Source organism: Anolis carolinensis, chromosome 5 (genome assembly GCF_035594765.1).
Source record: "Anolis carolinensis isolate JA03-04 chromosome 5, rAnoCar3.1.pri, whole genome shotgun sequence".
NCBI lineage: Eukaryota > Metazoa > Chordata > Lepidosauria > Squamata > Dactyloidae > Anolis > Anolis carolinensis.
The window spans coordinates 124,503,948-124,520,089 of NC_085845.1; the positions used below are offsets into that span (position 1 = coordinate 124,503,948).

Sequence of the window (16,142 nt, forward strand, 5' to 3'; positions counted from 1 at the left end):
GACATGTAATATCATGATTAAAAGAGGGTTATTGAAAACGGATGATTTTGGGAAGATATGGGGAAAATTTATAGAATATGTATATTTAGAAGATAAGGGGAACAAACCTGTAATAGAAACAATGGAATTTTGGAAATAAGAATTGTAATTGGCTGGTCTGGGGTGAAGGGTAGGCACTGGGTGAGGGGAACAAGGGGAAGGCAGATAGAGGTAAATATAACAAGTATGCAATAGAATTAGAGGATGAATATATTATAGAAGTCAAGACATACATATTTCTGTATTATAATCTATTATGGGGAAGTTGTACATACAAGAGAATATGGCAATGTACTTGTTTGGAGGAATGGCATACCTGTATTATGTGTACTTGATTATTTCTAGTTTTCTTTTTACAATTTGTATGTCATTAAATCACTCAAAAATTAAAATAAAAAAACAATTTAAAACAGGGATAAGTTTTATTTGACATCTTTTTCATGCTAAACAACCATAAACCACAAATGAGAGAAACATTTAGATTGAGTATCTTTGTCCAAGATACTTGGGACCAGAAGTGTTTTAAATTTCAAATTTCTTTTTCATTTAACTTTCATATGTAATGAGATATCCTGGAGATGAGACCCATAACTAAAACGCTCCCATTGAATTTATTTTTGTTCTTAATTTGATTTGTACACATAGCCTGAAGATTATTTTATACACATTTTAAATCTTTTTTTCACATTAAACAAAATTTGTGTACATTGAACTATCAGGAAGCAAAAGTGAAACTATCTCAGCAACCCACATGGACAATTTTGGGTCTTTTCAGATTTCAAAATGCTCGACCTGTATGCTTTTCTAAGAAAGCAAGACAGGTATTGTAATACATAGATGTTACTAGCCTTTGCCTATCTGTTCATGTGACTCAATCTAATTGTGGTGAGACCGGTTAGAATACATTAACCAGAAAAACATCCTGGAAAGACAAAAAAAAATGCTTTCAGGTCACTTTCACCACACTTCTAAACCATGTAAACATCCATTGCTTTTATTTGCTCCTTTTTTGCTGCAGAGAGTATTATTTTCTTAAAAATAGATTCTATCTGTGGAAGCTTTCCCTGTCATTTCTCCATGGGAAAATCTAGATTCTAAAACATGGAGAGAGCTCCCATGGGTAAAAGAGGTTTATAAGCCCTATTTACATATTATAAAGCCTGAATCAAACAAACAAGTGAGGGAAAGTATTCCAGGTCCACTCCACTCTCGGTGCAAAATACAAAAGGTTGAAAAGGAGAATTTCCTCTATGTGTAGAGGCTTTCAAGGTTATTGGGAACACTAGAAAATAAGTGTTCTTTTGCTGTGAGTTGTTTGCATAAATGCTTCTGAAAAAGCTTTGTTGGAAGTTAGCAGAAATGTAGCACTTTCCATAGTTTGTATTCTCTTTTATTTTATACCACTAGTCCTCCATCTTCAGTCATCCTATAGCAATAAAATTCCACCCATACCCTTCCATAACTAAATAACTCAATCAGACCAGAACTGAACTTAATGGAAACCAAATGCAACATGTAACGGAAGAAAATAATGCATCTCCTCCAAATTTTCCTTACCTACCCTGTTTCCCCTAAAATAAGACATCCCCAAAAAATAAGACCTAGTAGAAGTTTTGCTGAATTGCTAAATATAAGGCCTTCCCCTGAAAGTAAGATCTAGCAAAGTTTTTGTTTGGATGCATTCCCGGCGCCCACCAAACAAAACACCATAGCATGCAGGATTGGTAAATGTACATACCAGTTGTATATGGAAATAATAACAAGAAATTCTTGACAGAAGTCACAGTTTGTCTGGTTTGGTGATGTTGGTTTGTGATGACAACTACTGTACAGTATAGAATAAATGTTCATTGTTTTGTTCAACAATAAATGTGAATTCTTCTTCATGGAAAAATAAGACATCCCCTGAAAATAAGACCTAGCGCATCTTTGGGAGTAAAAAATAATATAAGACACTGTCTTATTTTCGGGGAAACACGGTAGTTAAGAAGGCAGAAGTAGGTCTAAGGATGAAGTTATGCAACGTTTTCTGTTGCTAAAGGGGCATGGTTGAAGTTTCCTGACAATCTAACTCAGGGGTCCCCAAACTAAGGCCCGGGGGCCCATCGAAGCCATCTATCCGGCCCCCACGGCACAAGGGCAGAAGGGGGTTGGGCTAAATGACCCAAGGGGTCTCTTCTTCTCTTACAACCCTTATTATTATTATTAACATTGAGGCTGGGTGGCCATCTGTCAGGGGTGCTTTGCTTGTGCTTTTGGTGCACAAAGGCAGAAGGGGGTTGGACTCAATGGCCCAAGGGATCTCTTCCAACCCTCTTTATTATTATTATTATTATTATTATTATTATTATTATTATTATTATTATTATTGACATTGAGGCTGGGTGGCCATCTGTCAGGGGTGCTTTGCTTGTGCTTTTGGTGCACAAAGGCAGAAGGGGGTTGGACTCAATGGCCCAAGGGATCTCTTCCAACCCTCTTTATTATTATTATTATTATTATTATTATTATTATTATTATTATTGACATTGAGGCTGGGTGGCCATCTGTCAGGGGTGCTTTGCTTGTGCTTTCAGTGCACAAAGACAGAAGGGGAATGGACTCAATGGCCCAAAGGGTCTCTTTCAACTCTTTTTTATTGTTGTTGTTGTTGTTATTATTATTATTGCTCAGTGGCCAACTATAGTCCGGCCCTCCAACGGTCCAAAGGATCGTGAACTGGCCCCCAGTTTAAAAAGTTTGGGGACCCCTGATCTAACTGAAAGCACTCTGAGAATATTTTGAATGCAGGGAACTTCACACAGAGATAAGCTGGTTACTCCCAAATCCCTTTATATTTTAGGTCAGAACAACAGGGAAAGAAGAGCTATAAAGCCCAGGGGAAGTCCTGCACCTAATCAGGCATGAGCAAACTCTGGCCCTCTAGGTCAGACATGGGCAAACAAAGGCCCGGGGGTCAGATGCGGCCCTCTGGGTGCTTTCCTCAGGCCCTTCTCATTTTCCCTGTCCTCTTGGTATAAGGACTTAGCAGCCCAACACATCTTTATGGCAAAAAGATGGGGGAGGAAGGCACACAGTAGCTGAGAGCCCTCTGGAGCACACTCAGCCACCGCATGTTTCACCCTCCTCTCGGCATAAAAACGGTGCGAGTAGCCCTGTCCTTATGCTGGGAGGACAGCTTGAGGATGGCACATGGCGATTTAAAACCCTCCGGAGCACTCTCAGCCAGGCCTGTAGCCGGGGGGGGGGGGAGGAGGAGGGTTAGGGGTTCAAACCACCCCCGAAATTTTTCAGGTTAAAAAAAACCTGGTTTACTCATGAATTTTAATTGGTTAACCAAATCCCCATGCTAAGTCTATGAGCCACAAAAAATTAAGTCCCTCCAGGCACTATCTCAAGCAGATACAGACAGGTCTGCTTGATACAGTTACAGGTCTGTAGCCAAGGGGGAGTAGGGGTTCAACACCCCCCCCCCCCGAAATTTTCAAAAACCTCTCCGAATTTTTTTTCTGGCTACGACCCTGCTCTCAGCCACCACCTATCTCGTTCTCCTTCCTCCCAGCATAATGGCAAGAGAACAGCCTGAGGATCTGGGCGGGAGGATTGGGGCAGTCGCCGTCTTTCTCCTGGCATAAGGATGTGGTGAGCAGACCCATCCTTATGCTATGCCGGGAGGACAACTTGAGAATGACCTGGACCCTGTTCTGCCCAATCCTGGCCCTGCCTTCTCTTGGGCCCTCCCCATCCCAGGACTGCTCCACCTAACATGTGCCAGCCATCCTCCCTCCTGGCCTGGCCCGGCCCTTCTGGCCGGACCCACAATGCGGCCCCAAAGCAAAAAAGTTTGCCAATGCCTGCTCTAGGTGTTTTGGAATAACTCCCAATGTTTGAAATTGTGGGAGTTAAAGTCCAAAACACCTGGACGGCCGAAGTTTGCCCATGCCTGACTTAAGTAGTAAAGCATAGATTTTACATGAAAAAGTTCCTGGCTCAGTTCAATGCCCAGCATCACAAGCAGAAAAAAACTGAAAATCACTTGCATAGCAATATAGATCGGGAATGAATAATTCTCAAGATGATTTGGAGAAAAACAAAAAACTTTAAAATTTCCAATTGCAGCAACTAGTTCAGGTTTCCATTAGCAATAGCTAAGCACAAAATAATTTGGCAGCTCTAACAAAGGCCTGGGGTTAAGGGGATATAAATTGGTCTGTGTATAAAAGTACTGTGAATTCAAGTAATCTCCCTATAGAGAGGCTGGTGGTTTCCTTCAGGGGTGTAGTGAATCTGTTCTGAGTTTAATTTAAGATGCTATCCAAGGGACTAAACAATATTTTCAAAATAGTTTCAGCCCTTTGGATCATATGCTTAAGTGAACCTAACATTGTTAATTTTTTTTTAAGCTGCCAATGGCTCGGGAAACCTTAGGAAGGCATTCATTTTTAATGGTAGCTGCTTTTGCAGAAAGTTATTACTTTTGTGTGATAAATATTCCGGTGGTTTAAATGGTGTGTTATGTTTACACAGAATGGTGGCCAGTACTACATTACTGCTGTAAGATTTGAAGTTTAAAGGGAGGAAAAAAAGATCTGGGAAAAGCACTGAGAAAGAGTTGAGTATAGTGTTTGCTATGGGAGCAGAGAGAAACAAACATGGAGAGGGGATGAAATATGATTTTTTTAAAAAACCCAGCTAGCTGGCTCCTTAAAGAGGAATACTACACTCCACTAATTCAACATTTTCTTGCAGATCCCATATGTAGGTTCTGTAGCAATTCTTGAACATTTTATTGTTAGCTAGGAGACCCTCTAAAACAGTGATTCCCAAAGTGGGTGCTACCGCCCCCTGGTGGGCGCTGCAGCAATCTGGGGGGGTGATGGCACCTATTAGGACACGGGGGCAGGGACAGAGGAGAGGCGGGGCCTCTTCCCAAGTGCCGGAGACAGGGCTGAGCACCTGAGGTGCCTGTTAGGACACAGGGGGCAGAGCTAGAGGAGTGGGAGTGGCTTCTTCCCAAGAGCCTGAGACAGGGCTGAGAATCTATACCTCTCCTGAGGTGCTTGTTGGGACACAGAGGGCGGAGCTAGGGAAGGGGGCGGGGCCTCCTTCCAAGAGCCCAAGACAGGGCTGAGCCTCTATATTTCTTCTGAGAGGTCTTTTAGGACTAAAGGGTGGGGCTGGGGCAGGGGCGGGGCCTCTTCCCAAGAACGTGAGACAGGGCTAAGCCTCTATATACCTCCCCTGAGGCGCTTGTTAGAACAAGGGGTCGGGGTATAGAGGTTCAGCCCCATCAGGCACTTGGAAAGAGGCCCTGCCCCCTCCTCTAGCCCCGTCCCCTGTGTCCTGGCAGGCACCACTGGACAAGGATAGAAGCTCAGCCCTGCCTCAGAGCTCGTAACTCTGCCCATCCCAGTCCTGGCCACCCATTTGTGGCCCTGCCCACCTCCCCCTCCGCTTTCCCCTCCTAGCCGTGCATCTTGGACTAGGGGAAAGACTCAGCCCCGCCCTCTTGAGCAGGAGCCATGCCCACCCCTCTAAGCCACACACCCCCTTTCCAGGGGGCGCTGAGTAATATTTTCTTCTGGAAAGGGGGTGGTAGGCCAAATAACTTTGGGAACCACTCGTCTAAGAGATAAAACATTATCTTTTAAACACATATTTTCACCCTGCTTTCGTATCCCATTTAAGCATGCATTACTGATCAACATTATGGACCACTGTGGACTAAATGGATAAATTGTAGGATCATACCCAGATCAGTTTTTAAAAAATGATCTTTGGTTGGTTCAGCTGGTTTGGCTTATTTGGATGCCCGTAATGGCAAGGGCTCTGCCACCATGTATTGTTTGTCCGAAACTGGCCATGCTGCTACCAATTGCAGCTACTTTTGGTTTCCCTGTGAGCTCTGCCTGTTGAGCCAATCAGAATAGAAGAAAGCCAAGCACGGTCTATATAAATGAAGCAAGCACCTCCATTTCTCAATTGTGTTCTGGTTCTAGAGAGAGTTGCTTCAGTCCGATTGCCGCTCGCAGCTTTAGCTTTTGACTTGGTTTGGCTTGTAGCATTGAATCCAATTTTATTATTTGATTTTCCTTTATTTCCTGAATTTTTTTATTAAGTGGGATTAGGAATTGGAAAGTGCAGGTGAGTGGGTGCGTGTTTGGGGACTTGGGAGAAAGAGCATCTCTTGGGCGGATGGGTGTATTTTCTTTAAAAATGTTAGGGTGGCTCTGAGACCTGACTCGCCCTCTTTAGCTTCTTCTCTCCTCTCCTTATATTTTTCTCTCCCCCCACCCCCCATAACACGACATGCTGCTTGCTTGCTTGTGGATGGTGGCTGGCCTCTTCCAGTATGCTGTGAGAACAAGAAATGCAAAAGCTTTGGAAGAAGCTGCTGATGTTTTTTTATTAGTAAAGGAAGTGTAATAGTGGGCTGTGTGATGTGGAACTCTGCATCTTTGACACTTTGGCATTTGGAAGGAAGTGATGGTGCCTTGCTGCTGCTCCTGGAGAAGTTACAGGGCAGGACGAGTGGGCATACCTGTATTTTTTTAAGGATATTTTATTTCTAGAAAGTTAAGAATTTCCTGAAAATCAGGGGATAACCTGAACATTATGAAACTTGGGGGGGGGGGGGACTAACAGTAGCAGATGTGCCCTCCAGGTGTTGTCAATTTTATGGATGATATAGGGAGCCCGTGGAGCCCCCCCCCCAAAAAAAAAATTCAGCTGCAGACCCAAAAACTGTTTTCAGACACAGGCCATTTTTGGGATGACTGCGAAAATGGATGAGTGGGTCTGCCAAAATTTGGATACCAAAAACGGATTGAAGTTCAGCCAAATTGCACAACCCTAATAAATAGCCTGACCAGGCAGAGAGTTGAGAAATGGCAGTAGAAAGAGTATTGTATGTGGAAATATAATTTGTTGTTTTTGAGCTTTGTCGAACTAGTAACAAAATTGTAAGGACTAGAAGCTTGATTTTCAGCTTGCTCTATGAAATCATCACATGCACACAGCCTACGTATAGCTATCTTCTAGTGCAGAAGTGTTTCAACTGTGAATTAAATCTTTCTGTGTTCCTGATAAGGTCTCTAATGGTACATCAACAATCCTAACCGCTAATAAAAATGTGATTGCTCCAACCACTGCAAAAATCATTTCTTCACATAGGCAAAATGTCATTTTGATGTTGTCTCAATCATTTAGGTTTCTCATAACAGCAAACTGTGGCTTGTTGCTTTTATTAAAATTTCAGAATAACGTCATTTTCATTCAATCTTGTTAAGACACTAGGCACTACTGAGATAGTGTCATAGTATTCATCTTCTGTACCATAACCTAACACAATGTGACAATCTTTTTAAACCGTTAGAGCATGCTATCAATTCGCTCATTTGAAAACATTCCATTACAGCTCCCTACAGGCTCCTTCTTTAAAAGCAAGAAATGACTTGAGGGGGGGGGGGGATGAGAAAGAATGCTCTTATAAAATAGAAAAAAAAACATCAACAACAATTTGCTAGTATTGGCTCAGTTTCATAACCTTAAATTCCAACTATTCATCAAATTTTGAATGAGCTCCGAAATGAACTTCATAATACTTTTGCTTAATGCAGCTAGTTTTATTTGTCCAAACTGGGTTTAGTACTAGATTGGCATCTGTGTGAGGAAGACAAGAATCTCTTTTCTCCTCTTCCATAACACTTAAGGACTGTAAATGTCAAATGCAACATTGCTGTGAGTTTAGATAAGCTTGCTCTATTTCACTGACCCCCTAGTTTGAACAACTGAGAAAACTCATAGCAAGGACTCATTGTTGTTTGACTTCAAGTCATTTCTGACTTACGGTGACCCTAAGAGGAATCTATTATTGGGTTTTATAGGGCGGAATTTGTGTGACCAGCCCAAGGTCACCCAGTGGTTTTCCATAGCTAAAGGGGAGATCAAACTCTGGTTTCCAGAGTTGCTGTGCAACACTCAAGCCACTACATCATACTGACACAAATAATGTGACAGTATGTACTGAAAATTCCAAAATGTTACACAGAGAAAAAGGACAACACAATTGCCATTTATGGTCTACTGTAAGAACTAATTTGGTCTAGTTTTATACACTTTCAACTTATGGGCCTATAGCAATAAGCCAAACAAGATCTAGCTCTAGGATTTTGCAAGCCAGAGTGAACAAACATATAATGGCATTTGAATCAGCCTGTCAACTGTCTTATGCACAGCTGGAACATCAGGAGTTGTTGCTTCATATATCTTATAGCTTATGTATTTTATTATGTCACATATTATCCATCCCAAGAATGAATCTTCATTTATTATGTAATCAATGTTATTCTCAGTCTCCCACCAGACACTCCTGGTGAGGCAGGAAATGTACTTCTAAGAAAAGTTTTCTCATTAATATTAAAGAAGATAGGTTTTTCTCATGCGGGGTAGAAAAGAAAAGGCCACAGCAGTTTAACAGTTATAAAAACCAGTATGTTAACAGTGTCTATGCATTGCGGCACTTACCACATGAACCAAAATAGTCAAAATATTCAGGTTACAAAATAATTGTTTGTAGAACCACAACATTACACCAATCTTAAAGGTAAAGGTTTCCCCTGACGTTAAGTCATGTCTGACTCTGGGGGTTGGTGCTCATCTCCATTTCTAAGCTGAAGAGCCAGCATTGTCCATAGACACCTCCAAGGTCATGTGGCCGGCATGACTGCATGGAGCGCAGTTACTTTCCCACCAGAGTGGTACCTATTAATCTACTCACATTGGCATGTTTTCGAACTGCTAGGTTGGCAGAAGCTGGAGCTAACAGCAGCCGCTCACACCGCTCCTGGGGCTTGAACCTGGGACCTTTCGGTCTGCAAGTTCAGCAGCTCAGTGCTTTAACACACTTTGCCACCACCAATCTTACAGAGAAGCAAAAACCAGGAGATGTGATTCTAGAATAACAAAACAAATTCAAAAGCTGCATTTCAATAGTTTGAAACCCAAAGGGTGACTTCAAGTTGAGTGCCCAGCAACCATGGTACCTATGAATTATGAGAGCTGTAGTACAAATATCCACAGGGTGAAACATTAGGGAAGGGTGGTTAAAAGTAAAGGGTTTGGAGAAAGCAAGAGCTATATGTTCAATATGGTTACTTTGTATGTCAGAGATACTGGTATATCAATATCAATATCAATATATATCAATCCATCCATCCATCCATCCATATATATAATTAAATAAATAGTGACTTTTGGTACTTTAAATAAAATGTGACAAAATGTCATAGACAAAATGTCTATGAGTTCACGGCTATACTGCTAACCACACTGCCCCTTGATGGATTGTCACCTTGACGTGGTGAGGGGGCTTGCGTGTTCCAATGAACCTGCGGGCACAACCATGGGAGTCACACACTCCCAGGAGTGGCCACAGGGGAGGATCCAGACCAAGAACAATCCGAAGACCCAAAGACCTCAACGGCGGAGCAGGTGGAGGATAACATGGTACATGTTACAACGGCTGTGAAGGTGGAAGAAGGCTGCAACAGACTGAGAAGCCACTCCCGTTGTGTTAATCACACCACTGCTGGGACCTCAATCTGTGAAGACTGTGTGTTGACTGGCTGTGCACCGACCTCCACATATTAAAAAAAAAAATCACGCACAGGCCTCTTCCAAAAAATGGAGGACCATCATCCTCGAACTACGAGGGATCGCCTAAGTAAGTAAGTAAGCTAACCACACTGTACTAGGCATGTGTGCGAAATTCATTCCATTTATTTGGAAGCATGAAACAGAAAGCCCCCTCCCCACTCAAAGCTCAGTTCGACACAAAAGCCTGCTTCTTCTCTTTCTCTCCTCCCTCCATCCCTTTCTCATGCCCACAATGCCCAGCATTCACTCATGGGAGTCGTGGCCGGACAGCCCCACATCCGGACCTCAGCATAGGGGCGGAAGGAACCACCTCCCCTCCCTCCTTTCCAGGTTAGTGTGTGTGTGTGGGGGGGGGGGGTGACTATGCCAGCACTCGGCTGCAGGCAGGCACTGAGAGGTGTGTGTGCACTTTCCAGGCCTGCCTGCACCCCACCACACACACACTCCCTTTCCAGGGAGAGTGTGCGGTGGAGGTGTGCAGGCAGCCCTAGAAAGCTTGTGCACGCCTCTCAGTCTCTCACTGCAGCCAAATGCCTACACAGTCACACACCCCACCACATACACACGCCCCGCCGCCCACCACACTCTCTGAGTGGAAAGGAGGGAAGGACGGTGATTCTTTCCTGTTTGCTTGCTGAGGTCTGAATATGGGTCTGCCTGGCCATTACTCCCATGAGTGAATGCGGGGCATTGCGGGCACGAGGGAGGAGAAGGAAGAGAAGAAGCACAGTGCCTGCCAGACAGCTGAGCATCTCAGGAAGGGGAGTCAGTAGGTGGGAAATCCCCTCACCAATTATAGGCCGATTTTTGGGCCCCAAGACAAAACAACTGAAAAAAAAACCCTCCCAATTTCAGGCGGCTTACCGAAAACGGATTAGGCCCACAACAAAATCTGGAAACAAAACAAGAGAAGTTTTTACCCAAATACAGTAGAGTCTCACTTATCCAACATAAACGGGCCGGCAGAATGTTGGATAAGCGAATATGTTGGATAATAAGCAGGAATTAAGGAAAAGCCTATTAAACATCAAATTAGGTTATGATTTTACAAATTAGGCACCAAAACATCATGTTTAACAACAAATTTAATAGAAAAAGTAGTTCAATACGCAGTAATGCTATGTAGTAATTACTGTATTTGCGAATTTAGTACCAAAATATCACAATGTATTGAAAACATTGACTACAAAAACATTGACTACTAAAAGGCAGACTGCGTTGGATAATCCAGAATGTTGGATAAGCGAATGTTGGATAAGTGAGACTCTACATACCACTACACTGTACCATTTCATATCTAAAGTAAAGGTTCTTTATATTTTTGAAGACATGCGTACTGCTCTTAACAAGCTAGAGGGCATTTTCAAATACAGAGGATGATCTCTAAAATTATTTATTTCCCAACCACATGAGAGAAGAAGAATACAGTAGAGTCTCACTTATCCAAGCCTTGCTTATCCAAGCTTCTGGATTATCAAAGCCATTTTTGTAGTCAATGATTTCAATACATCGTGATATTTTGGTGCTAAATTCGTAAATACAGTAATTACAACATAACATTACTGCGTATTGAACTACTTTTTCTGTCAAATGTGTTGTATAACATGATGTTTTGGTGCTCAATTTGTAAAATCATAACCTAATTTGATGTTTAATATGCTTTTCCTTAATCCTTCCTTATTATCCAAGATATTTGCTTATCCAAGCTTCTGCCGGCCCGTTTAGCTTGGATAAGTGAGACTACTGTATATAGATATTTTTTAAAAAGGGATGAAGGAAAAGGAGGAAGGGGGGTGTCCAACACCAGAAGTGTAAACAACATTAACAACAAACACCATGCCTTCAAAATCAGCAGTTTCTTTGCAGGAAGAAAATGTAGTGCTTGTGCCCTACCTTTTATAAAAGAATAAAAAATTAAGAGAGATTATCATTGTCGTTCACACAAAGCTAATTTAGAATAGAACCATAGATTGGAAAAAAACACAGGGCTGTTGCCTGAAAGGATAGCCCAAAATCGGTACTAAGTTTCTCCTTCAAACCCATCTCATGTCCTTAATTTACCGCCATGTGCATTTCATCGTGCTATTCCCGGTGGAGTTCTCCTTCTGGCTGCCACCAAAGGAGGTAGAAAATCACATGAGAAATCATATCAAGTCATGGGGAAGTTCATTGAACTAGTTGTTATTGAGAGGAAGGGAACTCAAAAGACTCTCTTGTTTTCAATACTACCAACTTGTTTCTTTTAAGAACAAGTTTTTTTCTTTAGGCATGCTGTTTTGTGAATAGTTAAAATGAACAGCAAGCTATTGTTGAGCTGGAGTTTCCCAGTTATCTGCTTTAAACATCACGGAAGCCATTTTAAGTAGATAAATGGCATACTCAGCCTTCTTGAGTAAGTCTGGGTGGTACAGTGGTTAGAGCAGTGATTCCCAAACGTTGGTCTTCCTGAAGTCCTGGACTTTGGCTCCCAGAACTGGAGGATCAACATTTGAATATTCAGTTAAGACTTTGGAGTTCCAGGTTCTATCTCTATCTATCTATACATATAATAAAAGTGAGAATCTGCATGTGTGTGTGTGTGGCACAGGTGTCCATTTACAAAGACAGGCTCCCGCCTCCACAAACAGCTACAACTCCCAGTGCTGAGGAGTCACCAATGCCCCCCCACCCCAATGAACATTGCAGGTTATAGCGGGCACCAGGAACATGTCCAAGAGGGCTGCCAATGTTCTCCACAAACACCATATTGCCCACTACCCAAGTGAAGGCTTTCATACGGAAACAACTTCACCCTAGATTTCCTCTTTTTTGTCCACTAAAGACACTTTCCAGTGTTCCTTTCTCTCTCTATTGGTGTGGAATTTGCATGACCCCACCCACTGCCTCTCCCTTAACCCTTTCCTATCCTTTCCTATGGCATACAACAAACAATTAATCAGCACCTGAACAACTGAAGAGGTTCAGCAACTGGGGGACTGATTCAACATGATGGAAGTTGTAATTCTCCATTATTTTGTCACATCAAGACACAGCACTGTGACTCCCACCGACAATGAACCTGGACCACATTTGGCACACAGAATCCCCAGGACTAACAGAACATATTGGGGGGATTTGGGAGGAATTGGTCTTCACATTTGGGAGTTGTAGGTACTGGGATTTATAGTTCACATGCAATCAATGAGCACTCTAATCTCCACTAATGATGGATCTGGATCTAACTTGGAACACAGAACCCCCATGACCAACTGAACCCACTGGAGGGGTTGGAGGGAACTGACCTTCATTTCTTGGGAGTTATAGTTCACCTCCATCCAGAGACACTGTGCCCGCCACCGACAATAAACTGGGACCAAACTTGGTACCCAGAACCCCCATGACCAAGTGAATCCACTGGAGGGAATTGAGGGGGACTGAGCCACCATGGTGAGAGCTGTAGTTTATCCTGCAACCAGAGAGCACACCAAACCCCACCAATGTTGCATCTAGAGAGCAAACTTCCCCAACATAACAAACTTTAACCACTGATATGTCGGTGCCACTTTCACCGTTTGCAGAGTAGTCTGACGGGTGAGCTGACATGATAGAGTTTCTATGGGTTAACCTGGCATGATGTGAGTTGAAGTTCACTGACAACCTTATGCATCCTGCACAATTAAAAATGACTTTTTCAAATAACCCAGGCAACCCCAGATATTCAAGCTAGTTAAGCCATAAAAGTGGTCAGATATTGCTGGAACTATCAAGGAAGAGACCCCAAATAGTATCACAAGGCTTCCTGCTTAGGTGAAGTGATCTCTGGTATAGCAAAATAATCATGTAGAAGAGTCAACCACAAAAATCAAAATCACAGCAGAGGTGAATCTAGCATTTGTGCAGGTGTTTACCTTGCTAAAACCCCATCTACCAATATGTACTTAAGTAATCTCCAAGCAACTTCTTAAAATGACTTTTGTAGGGTTGCTATGAGTGAAAGGGGATTCTTCGCAATGATATTTTGATTATGGAATTCACTCTTGAGAGTAACCCTCCCACTGCTTTCTATATGGCACCAAATGAAGACATTTTACTTCCCTTTCAGGTTGTTATTATAATCCCAGATTTTACTACACGCTGAATGCACAATATGTGGAACCATTTATGTTAACAAATATTTTAGTATATTTAATTCCCTGTGGTATTGAGATGGTGGTTTCAGGGCACATGATGTCCATATGAATTATTGTGCTAGTAATTGTGTTGGAGATGACAGGAATTGCTATCCACACATCTGAACTTCTGCTTTCACTTAGCAATTCATGGATTATGTACCCAGAAGTGTCTACATCAAATCTCTCCACGTGCATGACAATATTATCAATGGCAATATATAATGCTATGTTGATTGAAAGTGTAATAAATAATAAAAATAATATTGATAACCCCTACAGGATTGGAGGGATTACTGAAATGCTAACACATGATGTGTGCTGAAAACTTAAAAGAAATACTATATCTGCGTTGCATCTATTAGTACTTAATGTTTACCTTTTTGAAGCTTCAGTAGTGGACGAGTCAGGTATTTCTGGAACAGGGCGATGCCTAAGCATGAATGACCGAGTTGGTCTTGAAGCTGCTTGTGTAGGGTTTTGGCTACAAGCACTATATAAATCATTTTCAACCATTTCACCTTGAAACTCAAAAAAATGACTGCTTGGTGGAGCATTAGTCAAACTTTTCAATGCCGAAAGCATAAGGCGATCATCATCATGAGATTTTATTCCAGGTGAAGATGCAACAGAGGAAGGAGATGATATTTCCTTGGGAACATTGTGTTGTTCAGTGCTAACAGCTTCTGTCTGGCTTTTTTCAAGAGGACCATCCACAGAAATTACTTTTTGAGACATCACATTTTTCAATGCATTTTCTGAATCAGTGGTAACTTCTGTTGAGCTACTCAAGTTTTGACAGGAGGTGTTAAAAGAGTTGAAACCTGCCAACATGCTGCTTTTGACTTCCAATGACGCATGGTCGGCAAGTTCTTTATTTTCCCTATATAGGCAATGTTTGCCACAAGCCATAATGGCAGATTCATGGGATATTTGGAAAGCTGTTTCATCCTCTTGTGTATCTGAAATGTGTTTATTGGAATCGTGGCAAAATAATGGAGAAATGTCATTTCCTAAGTCTTCTGCACTTTCCATTTTCTGGCTTTCAACAGATGCACATTTGGCTGGCATTTCTGAAAACACAAACTCCAACTGCTTGAGTATTCTTCTTCGGTGCCCCGTAGGAGTTACTCCAATCTGTTGAAGTACAGAGTCATTTATCTGTGTACAGTCTTGCAAATTCTCATAACCAAAGTTTTGGAAGTTTGGAGAATACTGTCCTAAATTAATGCTGGCTAAGAATTTTTTTACATCTCCATCAATGCCCAAGTAGGACATACTGGCAACTTCATGCCTCGCTTTTCTTTTCAGAGCTCAAAAGAAGCCGAAGATTGTACACACATATTCAGAATGAAGGCAAATCTCCTCTTGAAGTCCTGTGTGCAGAATGAAGAAGTGTCTTCTTAAAAGCAGCAACTGACTTAGAAGCCTGATATACATTCAGATCCTATAGTAGGAAAGTAGAATAGTATATTCATTAGAAATGTATTTTGTACTATAAGATCAGCATTTTTCTTCCTACAAATAAAGAACAACGCTTGGAAGCATTCTTAATGCTTCCTTTGCAAAGGTGAGAATTATCTCAAAGTAATTAAGCAATTGGCTTATCTTGTGTTGGAAGATGGTATAATTGGATTTCTCATACACATTACTTTTCCTCTCTAACTATTAATTCCCAAGGCCTGTACACAAGACAATAAAACAGAAAACACAAGCTTGCAATTAATCATTTCTTTTGTCACCATTTATTTATTCAAACAACTTGTCAAATCTAGTTTTACAAAATGTAATGGAGTTACATTTGTGCTTGGAAAAGTTACCTTTTAAGGATGCAACACCCAGTCCTTCATGAGCCAATCTGCACCATCAAGTAGATATTTGGCTGCTTGAAAGCAGGCTGATTTCAGAGGCAGATTAACTGTTGGGAAAGCTGCTCAGATCATGGAAGTGGAAAGACAGCAGCAGTGGTAGGAATAGTCATATGTGTATGTGACAGCAATGCACCACTCCATGCCACCACTCCTACTACTCTTTTTCCTTCCAGTAGCTGAAGGCCACTGTGATGTGAACATCTCCAAATCTCTGTTGCAAGCTGCTACCAACATCATTTGAAGTCCTGCATTTTCACCTGTAGCATTTGCCAATGCCACCTCCCTACTTTCTACTTTGCTTACTCAAAGCTTCCTTTCCTTAAATTGCACCCTCCCAATTCTGCTGTCTCTTGCCACAAAGGCAGAGTAGCTAAAATTCTTTGCTCTTTGGTAATGCAGAATATGGTGCCTCTGGTGGCACAGCAGA

General features: G+C 41.9%; 1 protein-coding gene across 5 annotated transcripts in view; it reads right to left on the reverse strand.

Annotated features, from left to right (window-relative positions):
• arap2 (ArfGAP with RhoGAP domain, ankyrin repeat and PH domain 2) overlaps positions 1 to 16,142 on the reverse strand; it is a 198,185-nt gene that overhangs the window by 152,099 nt on the left and 29,944 nt on the right. For 3 of the 5 annotated variants that reach the window (XM_062982213.1, XM_062982214.1, XM_062982212.1), the window contains exon 2: positions 14,224 to 15,291. The exons of the other annotated variants lie outside the window; for them this stretch is intronic. In XM_062982213.1, the coding sequence (XP_062838283.1) occupies positions 14,224 to 15,122 (899 nt within the window). In that variant the 5' untranslated portion in view covers positions 15,123 to 15,291. The remainder of the gene's footprint in view (positions 1 to 14,223; positions 15,292 to 16,142) is intronic. 5 annotated transcript variants of the gene reach the window in all.